This window comes from Thunnus thynnus, chromosome 13 (assembly GCF_963924715.1).
Source record: "Thunnus thynnus chromosome 13, fThuThy2.1, whole genome shotgun sequence".
In the NCBI taxonomy this organism is placed as follows: Eukaryota; Metazoa; Chordata; class Actinopteri; order Scombriformes; family Scombridae; genus Thunnus; species Thunnus thynnus.
Genome location: NC_089529.1, coordinates 25,125,106 through 25,147,129, shown reverse-complemented (window position 1 = coordinate 25,147,129; position 22,024 = coordinate 25,125,106). Strand labels below are relative to the sequence as shown.

The 22,024-nt window shown below is 37.8% G+C and overlaps 2 protein-coding genes across 2 annotated transcripts; one reads left to right on the top strand and one right to left on the bottom strand.

Moving 5' to 3' along the window:
- Positions 1-882: 882 nt before the first annotated feature.
- LOC137196013 (tripartite motif-containing protein 16-like) lies at positions 883-3,179 on the bottom strand. Its single transcript, XM_067608783.1, has one exon. The coding sequence runs from the start codon at positions 3,003-3,005 to the stop codon at positions 1,341-1,343; it is 1,665 nt and encodes a 554-aa protein (XP_067464884.1). The 5' UTR covers positions 3,006-3,179; the 3' UTR covers positions 883-1,340.
- A 1,478-nt stretch (positions 3,180-4,657) lies between these two features.
- elmod1 (ELMO/CED-12 domain containing 1) lies at positions 4,658-21,609 on the top strand. The gene is made up of 11 exons (XM_067608782.1): positions 4,658-4,974; positions 5,365-5,436; positions 10,016-10,161; positions 10,686-10,714; positions 10,876-10,973; positions 11,210-11,339; positions 12,155-12,288; positions 12,504-12,572; positions 15,580-15,630; positions 16,396-16,529; positions 18,017-21,609. Exons 2-11 carry the CDS (start codon positions 5,420-5,422, stop codon positions 18,190-18,192), a joined length of 984 nt encoding a protein of 327 aa, XP_067464883.1. The 5' UTR covers positions 4,658-4,974; positions 5,365-5,419; the 3' UTR covers positions 18,193-21,609.
- The last annotated feature ends 415 nt before the right edge of the window (positions 21,610-22,024 follow it).

Here is a 22,024-nt window from a genome sequence, read left to right as displayed (position 1 = left end):
TGCAGACCAAAACAGACCTAAAAAGAGAGTGAATGTGGATTTACATTTGTCAAGAGGACAGAAAAATGGCTGCAAATTAATGCTAATGTTGTCTCTTGTCTGCTGGAAGAGTAAATAGGCAACTGTTTGGTAACATATTCACCACATCAACTGCATAAGGTGATAATACTGTATTCTGCCAGTGATGTTTACAGTGTGTTCTGCTGCCCCCAAGTGGTCAAAAAAATGTATTAATGCACGTTGAAAAGAAAAACACTTTAAGTTCCCTTATTTAACATTTATAATCAGTATATAAACATTTAATAAGTGGTTTATAAAACACTATAATGTAGATGTAAGTAGATAAGGACATTTTAAATGTTTATTAATCTAAAGTATTTGTCTTTGCTGTGTTTCATTGTCCATTATCAGTTTATACACCAGCCCCCACGTATGGGTGCCCACAGGAAGACTCATAGTTGTTGATCAATATATTTAGAGTTGCAACTAATCATAATATTCATTATCGATTAATCTGTCAATTATTTTCTCAATCATTTAGTTAGAAAATCGTGAAAAATGACGATCAGTGTTTCTCAAAGCCCAAGATGCAAATTAAAATGTCTTGTTTTGTCCTGTCCAACAGTCTACAACCCAAAAATATTCAGTTAATATCATAGAAGATGAACGAAACCATAAAATATTCACATTTAACACATTTTACTTCATACTTCCACTCCACTACATTTCAGAGGGAAATATTGTATGTCTAATGTCTAAGAAAGCAAAGTCAGTATATAAACTCAGGAGGAAAAGTGCCTCAAATAAACTCTCATTAGTTTCACATTTTCTCCAGAAGCTTTGAATAAGATCCAGAAATGAAGACAAAAGAAAACATTTTGTTCATTGTTGAGAAAAAGAACTTTATTCATGATATAAACCTTCAGTTTGTTCACACATCTAATCAGTAAAGTCTGTTAAATGACTCTTGTTCAATGATTTCATGTTCAGATTCACTTCATCCACACAATCACTTTGTTTAACCCAGAATGTCAGCTATGTACAAGAAAATAATAAATGATCTCCTTATTGATTATTATCAGGATAATTACAGTTTTATTGTATATTTCTTTATAAAAATGTACAAAGTGGTGAGAAACAAATATCCATGATAAAGGAAGGTCTGGTGTTTTCTCAGTGGAGGAGAAACAACAACACAGAAATACATCAATACAAACATTAAACTAAGATTTAGAACAAAGAGAAGTTTAAATTTTCATCTGAAGAAATGTCAGTAAAAGTTAAAACATTCAAGAAATTCAACACAGAATCTGACACATGAAGTCTGAAATGGTTTCTGTCTATTTGAGTTTACAGAACTCAGCTGTGGTTCCATAATCAAAAAGCCAAACTCCAGCATAGAGAGGCTGAGTGAATGTGGTCTGGACTCTGTGGAGGAGAGTCATGGTTTCAGAGACTCTGTAGAAGGACAGAATACCTGCTCTGTGATCCAGGTACACTCCTACTCTGGAGGACCAAGGAACTGAGACGGGAGTTGAGATGTTGTTGAACCAGAACTTATAACTGTCAGTGTCACAATCTAACGCCCAAGATTTGTAATTGTGTCCAAATTTACTTTCTTTCCCTGCTCTGCTGATATTCTTGTATGCAACTGCTACATAAACTCTTGTCCCGCTCCACTCCACCTCCCAGTAACAACGTCCAGTCAGACTCTCTCTACTCAGGACCTGCCAATCTGTACTGAATCTGTCTGGGTGACTAGAATAAGACTGTATTTCCCACATGGATGTTGCTTTTCTGTTCCCCTCAGATAATAGATTTATGTGTGCAGTGTTTGGATCCAGTGTGATTTCACGTGAATATTTTAAGAATCCAGCTCTGGTCCTGGGTTCTGGTTGTGACAGTAAAACGTCCACTTCAGTCACTGTCAGTGAGATGTTTGTCCATTTCTCCTTCAGGATGTCCTGTAGTTGATCTCTGAGCTCTGACACAGCTGCTGTCACATCCTCAAAGTACTTCAGAGGACGGATATTGATGCTGGATGAGTCTGTAGATGCACTGAGTTGTGACAGTGAGGGGTAGTTGTGTAGAAACTGGTTGTGATCCTCTGTGTGTGAGAGCTGCTTCAGTTCAGCGTCTTTCCTCTTCAGCTCAGTGATCTCCTGCTCCAGCTTCTCCTGAAGCTCTTTGACTCGACTCACTTCAGTTTCCTGCTGGGATCTGATCTGCTGCTTCACATCAGAGCTTCTTTTCTGGATGAGACGGATCAGCTCAGTGAAGATCTTCTCACTGTCCTCCACTGCTTCATCAGCAGAGCGATTGACAGCCTCCACTTCCTGTTGAAGCAGCTTCACATCTTTCTCTCTGTCCTGGATTCTCTGCTGGATTTTGTGTCGACTCACCTCGAGCTCTCTCTGCCTCTCAGTCCTTTCTGCTGCAGCTGAGACTATATCGTGGCCTTTATGTTCATCCACAGAGCAGAGAGAACAGATACTCTGCTGATCAGTACGACAGAAAATCTTCATCACCTCATCATGAAGAGAGCAGATGTTGTCCTGCAGCGTCTTGGAGGGGTCGACCAGCTTGTGTTTCCTTAATGGAGTGACATCATAGTGAGGCTGGAGGTGTTTCTCACAGTAAGAGGCCAGACACACCAGACAGGATTTGAAGGCTTTCAGTTTCCTCCCAGTGCAGACATCACAGGCCACATCTTCAGGTCCAGCATAGCAGTGATCAGCAGGAGCAGCTTGGAGTCCAGTCTTCTTCAGCTGCTCCACTAAAACTGCTAACATGGTGTTTTTCACCAGGACAGGCCTCGGTGTGAAGGTCTGTCCGCACTGAGGGCAGCTGTAGATTTTCTTCTCATCCTCTTCATCCCAGAAGCCTTTAATACAGCTCATGCAGTAACTGTGTCCACAGTGAATAGTCACCGGATCCTTCAGTAGATCCAGACAGATAGAACAAGAGAAAGCTTCCAGGTCCAGCTGAACTCCTTGCTGCGCCATTTCAGCTCTCAGTGTCGATGACTGTCTGACTTTCACTTTCTTAGAAATGAAACTAGTTTGAGCTCTGATCTAAACATCATGTGTCTCTGGAGTGAATGGAGGCTGACAGCTTCCTGCACTTCACCACATGTTGGTTACACCCATCTTCAAACTGTAGATCTAAAGGGGAGGGAACAAGGAAATGTGTGGACAGAAATGTGTATTCTGCTAGTGATGTTTACAGTGTGTTCTGCTGCCCCCAAGTGGTCAAAAAATGTATTAATGCAGATTGAAATGAAAAACACTTTAAGTTCCCTTAACATTTATAATCAGTATATAAACATTTAATAAGTGGTTTATAAAACACTATAATGTAGATGTAAGCAGATAGGGACATTTTAAGTGTTTATTAATGTACAGTATTTGTCAACAATTGTAACTTCTCCTATGAAGACATATTTTATATCTTTACAGCTGTGTTTCATTGTCCATTATCAGTTTATACACCAGCCTCCACGTATGGGTGCCCACAGGAAGACTCATAATTGTTGATCAATATATTTAGAGCTTCAACTAATCATAATACTTATTATTGATTAATCTGCTGATTATTTTCTCAATCATTTAGTCGTATGAGAAAATCGTGAAAAATGATGATCACAGTTTCCAAAAGCTCAAGATGCAACTTAAAATGTCTTGTTTTTTCCTGTCCAACAGTCCAGTTTGCTGTCATAGAAGACGAAAGAAACCAGAAAATATTCACATTTAAGAAGCAGGAACCAGAGAATTGTAGCATTTTATCAAAATAGTTGGTGATTAATTTTCTGTCGATCAACAAATATATTAATCGACTAATTGTTGCAGCTCTAAATACATTAATAAACACTTATAGCTGCTTACAATTAGAATATACTGTGTTATAAATCATTTTGAATGTTTATATTCTGCTTATAAATGAGGGACTTTACAGAAAGCGTTATTGAAAAACAGTAATATTGTTTTAAGAGCTCCTGATTTTTCCCAGCAGTCTATTCAAGAAGTCACAGGTATCATTCCCAGCAACAGTATTTTGACATTGTGCCATTGAGCAACTCACTCATCGACTGCCTGCTTTGCCCTTTTAAATCACTCTGGATAGGAGTGTCAACAAAATCCCTGATATTCAGGCAATTATGCAGTTGTATTATTAGGAATATTGTCAATATTGCTCTCTAATAATAAAAAATCAGATCATACATCGAAATTAAAGGTGTTTTTAACCCTTACATGGGTTAAACCTAGTAGTAGGTCAATTTACATCTACATTTTAGAGTGTAAAAATACTCCAGCAAGAACACCAACTTTTTCTAAAGCGACCCAGAATATACCAAAATTGAAATATTTCAAGATTTTTTTAAAAAAAATTGTACATAGACATTCCGGGATAAAGTTTGCCCATATTTATTTAAATTTTCAAAAATCACCCTTCAAAAATGTTGTTGTACTCTTCACATTCATTTGAATCATTTTTCTCTCCGTTTTTAGGCAACATTGGAACATAATGTAGTGTGATTTGGATGTTTTTTTTCCCCATAAACAATCTAAAGGATACACTGTCTCTGCTCTCTGAAAGCTTCATTAAGGATTTATGATCCATTTACTAATGACTGATGAGAAATTTATGAATGAAAAATAGATTTGTGGCTCAGAAATGTGGTTTTATGCGGGAATAACGAGAAGGGTCAGAATACGAACAATATGTAAAAGGGTTGAGAATTATCTGAAGAAACTGGAAACTAACAAATGATCTACAAATCGAGCAAAAATGCTCTGCTGATTGAGGATTTGAGCCTTTGTATTCTGCACTGCGCTGCTGTGCTGTAGCTTTTAGAGTGAAGCTCCTCAGCCTCAGTCAGTGAGTGTCATCATGGAGGAAAAGCAGAAGACTGTAACCGAGTAAAGAGGACATAACGCCGCATCCCATCTTTGTTTCGCCTCCTATTTGAAATCGGTAAGAAAAGAAAAAAAAGGTTATTGCATCGATTTGATTTATTGTGCAGCCGACCGTGCAGGAATCATTTGTAGCTGCGGATTATGCAGAGTGTCTGAGCCTTCGGTAATCAGACGGGAGACGATCGAGCCGAAAAGATCGACTGTTTTTACAGGATTATGCCTCTCTGAAGGGTGAAATAAACGCTTATAAAACTTGAAAACAGTGCTTGTTTCTGCGTCATTGTACCATATTAAATAGAAAAACGCTGCATACCGGAGGAACCACGGTTGCTGTAGCGGAACGGCGCAGATTACATGCGCGTTAATTCTTCAGCACCGCGGACAGCTCCGGTCTGTCGGCCTCAACCAGAAAAACCTCCAAACAATGACATCTCCTCTGTGTTCTCAGGTGATCAGTCCACTAAAACAGCACTGAAGACACCTGAGGGGTGACAGCGGACAAGATGAAGCATTTTTTGAGGTAAAGAGATGCTCCATTGTTGCGAAGGTGCACGGCTAAATGTGCGTTTTGTTAAGGAATTCATGGCTAAACCGTACCGTCTCGTATTCCTATATTCAATAATAAATGGAGGTTTGTCCCAGGCTGGAGTTGTTTATACCAGATACTGTACACAGTGATTCCCAGTTCTCCCAATTAAGCTCGTCCCCATCGATTATGTTATCGTTTGGCCAGTAAGTGGCTGTTGTGGCGTGAATTGGTTCAAGTGGGTCTCTTAGAGAGGAGGCCTCTTAATTATGGAGCACATGTAAACCAAATCATCTCCCCTGATGTTTCTATTTATAGTTCTGTCATGTTGCTCTCTGTGTGTTTCACTTTACATGTGTCTGTATCTGTATTGTCAACACAAATCCAATATGATATATTAATTCCTTAATTTCATAAAGTACAAACACAGTTTTGGTGTCATAATTAAAACAGTATGCTGTTTAAAATATAAGCAATAGCTTGATTATTGACCCTTGTTATTGGTTATACAAAATTCTATTACCTGGTACATTTGTAAGGCTTTTAATTTTATCCGCATGTGCATATAAACATCTATACAATACTGTGATATTCTCAGTTCACAATTTTTCAAGTGTGTCTTAAAACAACAGTCAGGAGCCCAAATTAACACTGACGTATGTTTTTCTTGCTGTAATCATCCCTCCTGTTCATACTGACCATTAGAAGATCCCTTCATAATGCACTTTCAATGTAAGTGATGGGAGACAAAATCCACAGTCCTCCTTCTGTGCAAAAATGTATTTAAAAGTTTATCTGAAGCTAATAGGAAACTGGTTCAAATTAATCAAATCAAGTAGATATCTTTCAACGTTACAGTCCTTTTAGAGCCAGATTCCCTCTTTTTGTTCTTCTATTACAGCTGAACAGGAAAACAGTGTCCATCGAGACACAGAGAGGGAATTTTTTAAACATATTTTTGCTCAAAACTTTTTCGTCTACCATCACTTACATTGTAAACACATTTGAGTATGAACAGGAGGAAAAATTACAGCGAGTAAAACCTGTTTCAGTGTTCATTTGGGCTCTTGACTGTTGTTTTAAGACTTTAAAAACTGTCCTTTAAGATCAACAACAACAAGGCAATTTAAAATGCTGTGGCCTGAAGACAAGACATAAAAAAAACACAAGGCAATATAAAATCACGTACAAATAAGATTTAAAAGAGTAAAATAAAATTGAAGATAGAAATAAGCTAAAAACGAATAAAGCAGAAAATGGGAGACTAAAATTTACAGCACAGCTACAGTTTAATGCAAAATATGATTGAAAAGTCCCCAATTTAATTTAAAAAGGCAGTGGTGGCAAACAGAAAAGTTTGAAGCCTTGATTTAAAAGAACCGAGAGTCGGAGCAGATCTCAAGTTTTTTGAGTTTGTTCCAGATATGTGGTGAATAGAAACTGAACGCTGCTTCTCCATGTTTAGTTTTGACCATGCAGCAGATCAGATATGTAACTATTCTGTCCACAAACCATTCAGTGTTTTTTTTTTTTTTTTTAAACCAACACCTAACAATCTCCACACATACACTTTTTCATTTGCTGCTTCATGTTTAGACATAAACACGTCATTGTAAAATTATTTGGGATTTCATTTTCAGTCACCACTAACAAATGAGAACAGAATAAATAGCAGGTGCTATCTCATACCAGTGTTTTTGTACAGTTTCACCCCATTTAGAGCAGAGTTTCCATAAATCTCATGTTTCTTCTCCCTACTCTGGTATTTACTTAAGAGTATTAATCTGTTGGGGAACATTTTTCAATTGATGTTTTTCTCTCTTTGCTTTGTTCTCAAAAATCATTTCAGAGGCTAGTAGACGCTGCCAGTTTTTTTCACTGATGGCCGTGTTTGTTTACAGTAATTATAATAATGTGCTAAAATGAATGTGGTAATGATGTTAAATTGATTCATGTAGCAACCTTAATGGTTTTGGCTGATCATAGTATTCAGTCCATTGATTTAGTATTTGCATTTCTGTAGAGTTTGGGGACTTGCATGAGACAGATTAGATAAATATAATGGGCAAAATAGCAGAGGTGATCGCTTTTATGAGTCTTTGGAGCCTTTTCTAAACAAACTAATGTGCCAAAACTCTTCATGATGAAAGAACATGTCGCCCAGTGCAACAGTGTGGCTCACTGATGTGTTTTTAATAGTTTTTGGACAACAATGAAGGACTATGGCACAGAGGAATAAGATTTATCAGGTTTTGGATACACTCACAATACTTGTAAGTGAATCAATTCATTGTCGGTTTTGTTCTGCACATGAGATTTGTTGACAATAAGAAAAATATAGAAAATCACCAGCGTTATGCTTTAAAATGAATTAGCATGTTGCAGTTTCAGTGTCGCACTCAAATACTTTTTACCAGGCAGTTCTGTGTATCAAACCTGTGACTGTTTGGTTGCGGTATAACCTCTGAATCCTCCCACCATCCCCCTTTGCTTGGTGCTCACTTTCTTGAAGGTTAAGAAAATGACAGAGTCTCTATATGAGCTGTTTAACATGCCAGTCTCATCCACAGGCCTAGAAGGAGGAATTAATCCTTCAGGACTGTACTGCATTTTCCTTCTTTTTGTTGACAAGGAAGATGATGTTATGCAGTGATCCCTCTGCATCAGAAGGATTTATTTCCGCCTGAAAAGGTTGTAAACTCTATTCCACAAAAACACACAAAGAAGGGGAGTGAGGGGCTGCTTTTATGGCTCACAGAGGGAGGTCTGTAGGTTATTCAAAGTGCAGGTATTGTGCAGACGCATTTTCATAGCTTCATTTCCAGTGTAAGCTGTAATAATAGATAGGTGTGTGGGATTAAAAAACAACTTCCAGCAAAATGAAGAATGAACACATTTTCAAACATTTTTTTTGTCCTATTCTGAATCTTTAGTAATACAGGATGATAAAATCTGATTATTGAAGGGTTTTTAGATTAGAATAACATTAAATATGTCCCTTCCTTCGTTCCCTCCTAATGTTGACTGCAGAGTGAAGAAGGTAAAGGCTGGAAATCTTTTAGTCTCCACAGCTGCTTTATGGGTCACTATGCATTTCCCAAGACACACATGTCTCCTTTTTCATCCTCAGTGTCACCTGCAAAAATAGCTCACTTTGATCTGCTGCAAGTCTCCCCTGGTACACAAGAAGTGCAGCAGAGTTTCCTACCTCCTCGTCTTTATATCTTCCTCCATGCTCCTCTCTTGTCCTTTAAAGTCATGCCTTCATTTTCTGTCTTTCTCCCTCTTCATACTTGTAGATTCATACAGCTGACTCTCTATGGTGATTATGAGCTGTTTTGATCTATTTTTATTCCACAAAATTAGTAAAAAATGCACTTACGTGGAATTTTAGCCACTCTGGAATGGATATGGTGATATACATTTTTGCAAGAAATTTACAGTAAGAGCAATTTTGAGAAGAAAATGTCTGGATTAAGAAGTAATATTATGCTGTTTTATGGCATTATGAGGGAGGTTTGAGGCAATGTGCAGCAAACTTTTAAAAAGTAGAATTTTCTGATGTTGGAGTTGGGCTTTCTTGAGTTTCCGCATCAGTGTTCAATATAATTTGATATCAATTTTAACCTAAATATTCTAGGAAATGCTGTCAAAGCTTTATGGGTGCTGTAGTTGTTGAATGCTAACAGGATAACTTATACTTAATACTTAATTTATACTATGCAGTAGTAGATATCCATTTTCTTTTCTTAATCGATCATTGAAAACTAGTGGAACAGAAACTTACTGTAAAGGAAGGCGAAGGCTCTCTTTACCAGTGGTTCTCAACCTGGGGATTAGGACCACCCAAGGGGTGAAAAGATAAATCTGAGGGATTGTGAGATAGTTAACATGATAGGGAGTAAGAAGTAGTTTTTTTTTGACAGTCAGTGCAGAGAGACACAGGAAATATAGGGAGAGCGAGAGAGAGAGGACATGCAGCGAGGGTCCCCCAGCTGGAAGTTGAACCATGGATGCTGCAGTTATGTGATATGCGTCTTAACCATTAGACTACCAGTGCACCCAAAAGAAAAACATTTCTGCTACACAAAATCATGTCTCTTTTTTCCACACTCCTCAAATCTGTGCTTTTTTTGAAATACTAGATATGTAAACCTCTGAAAAACTCTAAGCTAAGCTAAGCTAAGCTAAGCTAAGCTAAGCTAAGCTAAGAAAAAAACCCTTTCAGCTTTGTGATGATGCTTTTTTTTTTTGATCAATTAGGTTTAAATTGTTATTATAGAATCATAATGAGCTTTACTACAACTATGTTCTATGTACTCCGGTTTCCAGAGGCTCTCAATGCACTCACATACAATGTACTGAAAATTAAGCTAAAGAAGAGAGAATTTCTTCCATACAGAGCAGGTGCTCCTTAAATTCAAAATCCCCAAATTTGGAGATACTGGACAGCATGATCAAGAGTAGGTGTTCCTTGGCTATAAGAAATCACAAACCAGTAACCAGTGCTGTTTATTAAAGTACAAATACAACATCTGTATCAGTCTAATCTCTCCCGTCTTCTCCCATCCAGAGTGGTGACCCAGTTCTTCGTGTTCCTCTACTGTAAATGTCTGTGGCGGGGCCTGAAGTTTGTTGTCAGGAAGTTTACGGGACGCTGCGAGCTGCAACGAATCTGCTACAACAACAAGCACGGAGCCCGCAGGACCCTCAAGATAGGTGCAGTAGTCCCACATACTGCCTGCGAGCAGCCCGACATTTGTTTTTAAATTTATGTTTATTATTTGAGTTTATTTAGTTTGTTTATGTATAAACCAACTGTCAGTCATAATAGCTTTACACTGATAGATGGCACCAGTATTTTTATTTAATATATTTCATGTCCCTATTTGGATGTATATTTAATTTATATTGTTCAAATGTATTATCCTGGCTTTCAGTCAAAACAGACAGAAATAAATGCTTTGGTTTCCATCCATCCTCATTCCTGTTCAGGGTCATCCCAGCATGCACTGGGTGACTAACACCCTGGACAAGTCCCAAGTCTACCACAGGATTACATTTTGATATTAAAATGGTCACATTTAAAGATAATGATTACCAGTACACCAACATCTTTCATAATTTGAACTCAATATTTGTATTTCCATACCTGCTTAAACTGTACTTATTCTTTGAAGATACTAAATAGTGTCAAGTTATTGTGTCCTGTCGTCTTACGCTGTGCAACCATTTCCTTACAGAGTCGTCTCTGAGGTATTCAAAGAATGAGGTAAGAGTCTCTAAATCTATGAGCAAACTATATTCTTCATATATATCTGACATAAGGTGGATGTGTTGCTCAATTTCCTAGCTTCAGTCTGTTTACATCCACTTCCTCCTTCTCCTTCTGTCCCTTTTTGGTTTTTTTTCTTTCTGGCTTTTGTCCTCTAGCTGCTGCAGTCTGCCCTCAGTGTCCATCCTGATAAAGTGGAGAAAACCATTGACGACATCATAGCCTTGAAGAAGATAAACCCTGACATCAACCCACAGTGAGACACTGCATTACACATTTCTGTTACTTACATAAGGGTGTTGCTGGTTAATTAAAGGTCCTTGAGGCATGCTCATCACTGGGGTGTCAACACTTTGAAACCTCAGACGAGCTGTGAAAGTGAAGCTGTGGACAGTGATAAATAACACTTTCTCCCTCCTTTACTGTTCACTGCATGAATCGATCTGAGTTCCCTCATACAAACAGCCCTTTCCTCTCCCTGTGTGTCTCCAGGCTGAGCATCTCTCTGCAGGCCAGCCTGCTGCAGATTGTGGGCTACAGAAGCCTGGTGGCGGAGGTGGAGAAGCTGCGCAGGGAGCCTTATGACTGTGAAAACCCCGAGCATGAGGACATGCTGATGAAGGTACAAAGCAGACTGTGGCTGTTTGAAGAGAAGAGATAATCAACAATTTTCATTCACTGGTGACCTGTCTGTGGTCTATCCTGCCTCTCACTCAGTGCAGGCTCCAGCTTTTTTTTCAGACGTATCCCTACAGCCCTGTCAGATGAACTAATTTATTTAAACCATTTAACCATTACTATTAGCTATCTATTAAGCAATGTACTCATTACTTTTAGCTAACTTGTAGGCTAACCAAAAAAAAAAAGAGCTTATTAGTTTTTTCTGAAATATAATTTGGAACTTGGCTGTGAAGAGGTCTTAAAAGTAATCAATAAAATCTTAAAATCAATCCCAAAACAAATCGGTAGCCAGAGTAGTGATGCTAAAAGTGGAGTAATGTGTTGTCTTTTCCTGGTTTTAGTTGAAAGTCCAGCAGCTCCACTTTGTACTAGCTGGTGATCTCCTGGTTTATACTCTTCCAGGATCGCTGTAGCTTTGCACACTCCCATAAACAACGAACCTTTTTCCTCCCTGCACTTATACAAAATAAATATGTGGAACATTAGGAAACACATGACTTAGCCTAGCAGGTATAAAATAGGTTCTCATTAGCCATTTGTACTATAATAACTTACATTTTGTATTAATTGACTGAGTCTGGGCTTTAAAGCCAATCTGCTTCATCAATGTCCTCCAGCAACGTAAACTCAGAAAACTCACATATGTCAAGTTTAATGTAGCATGTAGCATCATAAACAGTTTACCATGTAATCTCTTGTCAACGTGTGAATAATTTAACTGTACTGAGCCGTGATGTGTGTGTCTGTGTGTTGCAGCTATGGAAGGAGCTGCGTCCCGACACGCCTCTCACTGGTCGCATCTCTAAACAGTGGTGTGAGATTGGTTTCCAAGGCAGCGATCCCAAGACTGATTTCAGAGGCATGGGCCTGCTGGGCCTGCACAACCTGCTGTGAGCTCTCAGTCACTCCACTTTCTGTACAGCACTGATCACAGTCCTAAAACCAGCCACACTGTTACATTCAGACATTTGTTTAGTGTGTAATATATGGAATTATTGGTACAAATAATCTGTAGTGAGACAATATCTAAGAATAATTAATAATCTACAAATGCACAGTGTTTCTTAACCTCCATTTTCTTGAAGCTTCTCTCGTCTCTCTGCAGGTATTTTGCGGAACACGACAAGGCTACTGCTCTGCAGATGCTGCACGACTCCCTGCAACCAAAGCACAAGTACGTCAGCGTCAGCCTTCACCTCGACTTTTACAAACGCATGATCACGTTAAAGGAACACACCAAGTGTTTTGGTAGAACATCTTTCTGGTTGATCACAGACATCCAATCACATGTAGTGATAGCAGAATTTGAAACAGAGATCAAAACTGATAAAAAAAGACGCAAATCTACTTGGTAAGAATTCATTATTAGATTAATAAAATGTACATTCATTTCAGGAAGGTAGTGGCTAAAACTAGCTATGCAGTGGAAAAGTAGGGTACAGGATGAGACTAAATAGCTCCAAATGATATTGATAATGTCAAACTAAAAGGTTAATCTTAGGGCTGTCACTTTTTCAAAAATTCTACTTCAAACAAAATGAGGCAGCTGTTTTGTTGTTGTTGTTTTTTTTTTTTAGGCAAACAGCCTTAACTTTGTTGGTAATTTTGCCATCTGCAGTGTACTCCCCAAAATACTTCCACACACTGCTTCTCAGATGCTTCGGTGTCATGATTATTTGATGTCATGACTTTTCTTGCTACTGTTCTTCTCCATTTTAATTAATTAGCTTACTACTTACCGACAGGTCAAAGAGCAATAAGTCAAGCTGATAGTGATTTTTAAGAATGGCCTCTGCTGCATCACAAGGCAAACGGCTTGAAACGGTCTTGTTGTTGTAGACTGTAAATTTTGAATTTGAACAGGTTATTACAGTTTGAATATTTAATTTTTCAATTGAAGGTTTGAATTTTGAATGAACAGCCCTAGTCAGTATCTGCAGCCAGTGGATATTGGACTTTCAGAGGAAAACCTGTAATGTCTGATAAAAAAGCTGATCAGAAACTACTCAATGATAGTTGTAAATTAATAAAGTGTATGAGACACAAAAATGGACACAAAAGAGAACTACAGTAAACAGTATTACCTGGAGCAATCACTGATCATATGGAGCTCTGCACTCTTATTCTGGCAGCTTCAAACAAGCAGGGAAAGTGGTCCTTACAAACAAAAAAAAGAGAAAGTCATCAGGTCACTAATGACGTCATGACATCACACTGTAAGGTCAGTTTTCTCACTTTTTAAAGCTGCACTAATCAGTATTTTCTTTATTAAAGGTTGATGACGTGTGTGTGATGTAATGTAAAAGTGGTTGCTTGTAGTGATTAACTAACTTTGCAGAGCTTTTTAGTCTCTTTTAGCTCATCGTTTTAAAATTTTCTTCAAAGCAGCCAGAAGTAAGAGTTAATATTGGATTTAAGTTTGTTAGATGAGCAGATACACAACTCTAAATTAACGCTAATGTTGCAACTGTTTGCTAACATGTTTGCCATAACATATTTATGAGATGATAAAATAAGAGATTCTGTTTTCAGTTTCTTCTGCTGCCTCCTAGTGGGTGGCCAAAAATCAACTAAATCAGCTTCAAAAGTTACCCAACAGCACCTTTCTACCAGAAACTTGGTATTCCTCACAACTTTAAACTGCACTTAATCATCCATGGCGCTGCATTATCACGTTCTGCTTGATTATATTCATTCTTTCAGGTCGCTGTCCCTCACTGTGTCATCTTTTATTGATTGCTGCCGCTTGCATTGTTTATCATCTGCATCTCAGTGAGCTGTCATTTCATAAATGAGGATTCTTCTTCTTTCTCTCCTTCACTACCATTTCTGCCCATGCCTCGCTCTCTGTCTCTCACATGTGCACTGTAGGAGTACACACAGAAATCAAAGGTACTCAATTTCACTTTCATTTACTTGCTTTTAGCCGCATTCATAGCTTTCTCTTTTGGGCTGTTTCATGCACAGATGTTGTTTCATGCATTTAAAGCTGCACTATGTAAACACCCAGCTGTGGGTCTGAAACAGAAGGAAATATCCAGGCAAAACGATGCATCTAAGCTCTAAACAACTACAAGGTATGAGTTTCTGATTGAGGAAGTGCAAACCTGCAAAAGCTTCTATTATTACCTTTATTTGATTGCTTTAACCTTACGTGATTAGTGGGAATTAAGCCCTCAAACAAACACAGTTGCATAGTGCAGTTTTAACACTAAAGCAGTTGAAAACATATAATGTATTTAAACAGATAGTTTTTCTAAAATTACGCTACTTTGGTACAAACTTAAAGTCACAATGAACTGATGAATTACTTTAGTCTCTTGCTACTTAGGCTTATGTAAATATATGCATTTATTATTAATGATATGAGCCCACAGTAACTGTTGTCAGCATTCACCTCGTAATATTCTTGATTCGGCCTTTGCACATCAGTGACATTTAACACAGTCTGTTATATAGAACTGAAACTAACGATTTTTATGCCTCTGCGCCGGCGACAGCTGTGGCCGGAGGCGTTATGTTTTCGGGTTGTCCGTCTGTCCCGTTCTCGTGAACGTGATATCTCAGGAAAGCCTTGAGGGAATTTCTTCAAATTTGGCACAAACGTCCACTTGGACTCAAGGATGAACTGATTAGAATTTGGTGGTCAAAGGTCAAAGGTCACTGTGACCTTACAAAACACGTTTTTGGCCATAACTCAAGAATTCATACACTAATTATGTTTCACACAAATGTCTAATAGGATGAAATGATGAAGGGGTGACATTTTTTATCCAAAAGGTAATGTATATGAGGAGAGAGACATTTACTATCTTGTACCTGATGTCAGGTGGGACTCTGTGTCTCCACTGACTATTTGAGGACTTGACTTCAACACTGCTTCATGGTAATACTATAATGTCGACCTCATGCTGTACAAATCACAAATCAACTCAGTGAGACCAAAACAATATTTTAAGTCCTCTTTTCTAAGTAAAGAAACCACACGTTTCCAAATGACATGCATTAGTTTATAGTTTTATATTTTTGAACAATCTGTTCCAGAGTTACAGTCGTGCATCTTTTTAAAGAGACACGCTGCTAAAAATGGCATTTCATTGTGACTTTAGGATTTCTCTGTAGGTTTGTTTTTTTTTACAAGATTTTATCCATATTTCATGACTTGTGTGTGTCCTTCACAGTGACGCAAACAAGCCTGAGTGGGAACAGAAGAACCTCGACAAAGCTATTGGGTAAGTGTCTGCACGTGTGCTGCATGTAGACATGCATGTGTGTGTGTGTGTGTGTGTGTGTGTGTGTGTGAAGTGTGTATGAAGCTGGTAAAACTGGGTTACTGCTGCTGGAGCTGTGTGTGTTTTGGCCTCAATGCAGAGCAGTTTTGGCAGAAAATCCAGCTAGTGTATGCATGTGAGTGTGTGTGTGTGTGTGTGTGTGTGTGTGTGTGTATAAGACAGATTAATTAATTTGTCTAAAAAAGTGAAAAATGTCTGTTATAGTTCCCTTCAGGCCAAAGTGATGTCTTGTTTTGTCTGATTAACAGTCCAAAGATATTCAATTTACCATCATTTAATTCATTGAAAATGATAAACGTACAAAAGAGCCCATGTGATGTTTCGCCTTTACAAGAGATGTAGTTAGCTAACTTTATGTAGTTAGCTTAAGCCTAAGAAGGAACATTAGGTTATAACTGTAAGTGCCTAATTAGCCAGGTATGCTAACATTAGCAGCTTGTTTTAGACTATACAGAAACGCTTTATAATTAATTTCTTACGTGTTTGCTCTTGTATTTTTGAATAAAAATAAGTAAATTTAAAAAGACACCACCTTCCAAACTTGCTCTTGTTAGAGCTCCATGCACACTGCTTGATCATTTGGACAAACAGTTGCTAAGTGGTCTATTTCCACCCAGACCCCCGTAGCAAAAACAAATAAATTGCAAGCAAACAAACAAAACAAAAAGACAATCTAATGTCTATATTTTCATCACCTCCCTCCAGCTATTCTTTTGCCATTGTGGGCATCAACATCACAGACCTGGCCTACTCTCTGCTGGTGAGTGGAGCTCTGAAGACCCACCTGTACAACGTGGCCCCAGAGATGCCTGGCCTGCTGCACTTCCAGCAGACCTTCTGTGAGTTGGGTTGATTAAGATATACAGTATGTGAATAATTCTCATTTTTCTGCAAAGGAAGGACAACCCTAGCCAGGATTACACCAATGTTTTGTTTTTCTTATACTGTAAATGTTACAAATTTTAGTGCGGTTTAGTTCTCTTGTAATTGCACCATAAAGTTAAGGCACCTTCTTTTCTGGTTTGGTTTTGATAAAAGTAAATGTGACTTTTCAACATTAAAACAAAGCTTGCTCACTTTTTTTTTTTTAGAGAGTGGACATAAGTGGTTTGTCATGAATGTATAGATCTATGTAATTACACAACATTTAATGGACACAGACAGATGAATGTTGTATTCTGAACCAGAAGATAAAAGACTAAAGCTGAAATTAACTCAGTACTACATAAATCAACATAGCTAGTAGCACCCAACCCTCCAAACAATAAACTGCTATATATCAGTATAAAGAGCCAACACAGAGGACTTAGACTTGTTTGGTGAACACAAACATGACTCCAAATGAACGCTGATGTTCCTCAGTGGCTGCTGGATGTGTAAATAGGCGATTAGTGATATGTCGGAAGTTGTGTTTTCTGTCTATTAATGTATTAATCGATTTCTTGTCCAGTGACGCATTATCACCTTTTAAGCTGAAATGACGAACCTGTAAGCAGACTGTTGTTTATTTTCGTATCCAGCAGACGTCGAGCAACAGTAGCATTCATTTTGAGTCATGTTTCTTTCCATCTGGCGATACAGTCCGATATTTACTCTCTTTTAGCTCTGTTTTGGTCTCTACCAACTCCTGAGGGAAATATCTGGCTCTTTAGCTGCTAAATGCTTCACTATGTTCACCAGTTAGTTGGTAACTATAGGCTGGAAACCAAAAAAATGAGCTAAAAGAGGTGAACTGCAGTTGGGTGATAATTCTCTGTAGGCTATGTGATTCACTGTTAATATAGAAATATTGAATATAGATTTTAAAATATTTGTTCATGAAGAAGTGAAGAAGCGTTTTGGGTGAGACGTGAAATGTCTTGGCTGAGTTCTTCTGGACAAACTGTGGCCTGAATGACTGAGAATTTAAAAATACTGGTAACGCTTTATTTTACAGATACAAATTTCCCTTTTTTTGTAATTTGCAGGAATTTAACAGATAATTTTAAGAGTATTTTACAGAAAGGGTGATGCAGTTTGGTACAAATCATTAGAAAAATAATTTGACACAGAAACTACACACTGAATGTTTTTTCTGTCTGTCAAAGAATTGTTAAGAATCTAATTTATTAAGAAGTTTTGCAAATTAAGAACTACATATAACCTAAATATATTATTGACTTACCATCATCATCTTTTTTTTTCCATTTTTTAGAATAGTTTGTACCAAACTGCACCAGCTTCTCTGTAAAATGTCCTAAATAGTAAATACCTGCAGATTTAGCATGTTACCAAAATATTGATTACAGTCACTTTAAAGAACATGTTTTCCTTTTCTCCACGGCAGGTTACCTGATGCAGGAATTTCACCGTTTCTGGATCGAGGAGGATCCCAGCGACATCATGGAGTTCAACCGGGTCCGCTCCAAGTTCCACCGGAGGATCCTGCGACAGCTGAAGAATCCAGACATGGCTCTGTGCCCCCACTTCTCCGCCTCCGACCTCCACCTGGTCAACCTCTAAACATCCACCCCCAACCCCCCCACCCTCACTGAGTCCTAATATCCCCTCAGAGGTCTCCCCTGGATGTCTGGTAGGCCAACTAGAAATCAGAAATCAGAAAGCCCTTTACACTCACACAGATGGTTCCTGAAACTGCATCATTCATCTGGGGAGACTCTCCTCCCTCTCTGCTCTGCCCATCTCGTCCCAGCTAACGTCATGTCACGTCACTGCCAACAGCTCACTCAGTCACTACATACACACAAACACACACACACACACATAAACACACACACACACACACACACACACACACTGCCTCTACGCCCTCACTGCAGCGTCAGACCACCAGCATCAGAGATGACCATAGCGATTGTAGCTGTGCATGAGGAGGCTGCACCACACCGTCACCAACTCATTGTTATCCGTTGCTTTAATGATTCATGACGATTGTATCACAGCCGTTACACCTCAGTTATGTACCCTTTTGCTTATTCTAAATACAAACCAAAATTACTTTCTTAGCCAAAAAAAAAAAAAAATCCATTTTAGAAAGCATTAGCTGATTAAGCTATCAGACATGAGGTTAAATGTGTCAGCAACACTTTTGTATTAAAAATGAAGAGCTGTAAGGGATCTATCACGTCAAAGAGTAAAAGAAATGTAGCTGGCGCTGCTTCAATCAAAAGCTATCAAACCATTTACAGCCAGTTCATCTCTCAGCTCTGTCTGTATTCGATAGTTGCTCTAGATTGTACTTTTTATGTCTGCGTGACATGAACACCCAAGACTTCTCTTTGCCAAAATACTGAATGTGGGGAGCTTCAACAGTCGCCACAGCAGTTTGTTTCTTGTGCTCAAAAGTTTTGTAAACCTGCAAAATGATGTTCAGAAATATTTATAGCATTACGGTGCAAATGTCCCAATTGATATTTTGCTGTTTTTTTTTTTTTTTTTTAATTTCTACATGTGTGTTTACATTCAGAAAAATAATTTAAAAACATTTTATGAACATTTTTTTTTACAGGTTTGCAAAAGTTTTTTGCCTTTGATTTTGACCCCAAGCAGAGATTCTATTATGAATGTTTCTCACACGCTCACGTTCACGATTGTTTGATTCTATTTTAATTCATTGAATGTGACACTATGTCCACTGTTATATCAGCCAAAGCAATAATTTACATTCACATCACTGCACATTTCTGTAAATGTATTTATTTGCACCAGGCGTGCCTGTCTATTTTTGTTTTGCTTTCTAACTCAGAGCTGGAATCAGTTTATAGCTGCTACATGTAGCATTTAATAGCTGTCAAATATTATATTGCCACATTAAATTTGAGACATTAGTGTTAATAATGTAAACAAATGTCCTCATAAGTCTGGCAGCTGTTGCAATGCTTTTGACAATGTCTCAATCTGGCAGGAAATCAGCTGAATTACTTTACGGCAGTGAAAATGTTTGTCCTTTTCAGTAAAGCCAAAGACACAACAGACTGGGGGACGTGACAGGAAGCAGTGGGGTTTGTGGAGAATGTAATGTTCCTGAGCATGAATGTGGTCTTCTCCACCGTGATCCCGTTCGCTTACGAAAAAAAAATGCTACACATAGCAGCTTTAAGAAACGTCTGTCGTTATCTTTACCAGAAGAAACGTCCAGAGAAAGAGACATTAAATGCAGAGTTGCTCCATAGGGAATGAATCAGGTGACTACTGCCAGAACAGAGAAGAGCTGATAGTGAAAAGTGAAAAAGATGGAGGTGTTGACCGGCCAGTCAATGCACCAGTCACTTACTGTAGGAAAAATAATCTTCACTGTTACAAATTCTCTTTAAGAAAAAGACTTTTTATTAACATTTCTAGATGTCAATGTCAGCTCCCGACTGTAGGCTGCAAGTAAAGCAGGAATATTTCCATAATGTTCTTTAAAATGTATTTATTATTCGGCAACAGTGAGTTATAGACTAACAACATAAAGCAGATAACACCAAATATATTACAGAATAAGAATGATGCAAAATGCAATTATAAAATGTCAAAAAAATTGCCAATAACAATCATATAAAATGATTATATATCATTGTAAATGAAATAAATACAACCCAAGACGTCTAAAAACATATATAACAGTATTATCAAACAATAGATTTAGAGACTTAACACATCTAGATTTTAAAAAGACATCGGCAGGCAGCAAATTATTTATCCGAGTGAGTATTGAACCGAGTGAGTATTGAATTGAGTGTTTTATTTCTTATGAATTCAACTTTACATTTGTAAGAGGAAAACTGTATTGTTTCCTACATAATCCAACTTCAAACATACAGTAAACAAGTCTTCATTCAAAAAAAGTCTTGTGTTATTAGACACACAGACGTCACCTGAGTGAACTGAGTTTGCTTTTAAGTGGACGTATCATGCACATTTCCAGGTCTATATTTTTAATCTGTCACTCTACTGGAATATCTTTGCATGATTTACAGTTTAAAACTCCTTATTTATCTTATATTGGCTCTTTATGCAGCCCCTCAGTTCAGCCTCTGTCTGAAACAGGCTGTTCTGACTGACTTTCAGGGAGCATTTTTACAAGTTTTGGAACTTAAACCACGTGTAACATAGACAACAAACATTATAACAGTATAAGAATAACAGAAAATCACAAAAAAGCATGTAATGTCCCCTTTAAGAGACTTGGATAACCCTTTGAAAAAGCAAAAAGAAAATCATCTAATTCATTGTCTGTGGAGCGGCAGTTTGATTGTTATCTCAGCTCTGAGTCACACTTTTAGTTTCCAGTAAACGCCCGCTTCAGACACAGGTCGACTTCTTCTCATCAGCGTTGCTTCTCTTGAACATGTGACCACTGTATTTAACATGAGCACGAGCATTCACATCATGTGTGATGCTTTTGCGACTTTCTTATCACCAAACTGGACAAAAAAAACAAACAAAAAAAAATGTACGATATTATTTGACTGCCATGCTTGCACTGTTGATTGTGTTGGAATAGTATTGAATATCTTTGTTCCATTGAAGTGAATGTCGATGCTTTCTGTCAGTATTATACAGCTCTTTACTTCAGTGAATGTCAGTGCTGGTTTCATCTCCTGCTTGCATTTTTTTTTTTTTTTGCTTTGCTATGGTCAGCTTTGCACTATTGAAAAGATTAAAAAAAAAAAAGCAGTTTCCTTTATGATGATTAATCACTAATTTGTGGTACTGGAGTATAAGGGCCAGTGTGTCCCATGATACTGTAGATGAGATTAGGTACATGCTGCTGTATATTCTGCTTTGAAACTGTCTATAAGACCACAATCTGCATGATGATATTTTCACTGTCACTGATAAAGCCTAAAATACTTCTCGATATTGTAACTGTGTGCTTCATTTGTCTGTGCTGTACTTTTTGAGACCACAATAAAAACTAAATGTCAATTAAAATTACAGTTGACTATTTAATTTTGTATTTTTGGCCACACTGTTGAGGGTACTGTGGTACTTTTGCTTTCAGTTAATGCAGATTTGAGCCAAAATTGGGTATTTAAAGTAGATATAATCAACATTCAACCCAGTCGCCAGAAGAAAACGTTGGCATTGAACGTTTCTGCAAACCACAGAAACGTTGAATAAATACGTTTCAACACGTGAATTACGTAGCATATTAACATTTCTACTCGTTGAATAATGATGTTTTATGGTGTGACAACGCTGTGGTTAAGGTCTGGTTAGGTTTAGACACTAATACCACTTGGTTAGGGTTATGGGAAAGATCATGGTTTGGGTTAAAATAAAAATAAAAAATAAAATAAAAACGGCCGATGTCTCATTTAAAAAAGCCGGTTTTCTCGCAAGAAAA

Bases quoted from the DNA above. Each gene is read 5' to 3' on its own strand.
- LOC137196013 (XM_067608783.1), bottom strand. From the start codon at position 3,005: ATGGCGCAGCAAGGAGTTCAGCTGGACCTGGAAGCTTTCTCTTGTTCT.
- elmod1 (XM_067608782.1), top strand. The intron at 10,715-10,875 runs GTAAGAGTCTCT...TTTGTCCTCTAG, and splicing joins TGAGGTATTCAAAGAATGAG to CTGCTGCAGTCTGCCCTCAG. The intron at 12,289-12,503 runs GTGAGCTCTCAG...GTCTCTCTGCAG, and splicing joins CTGGGCCTGCACAACCTGCT to GTATTTTGCGGAACACGACA.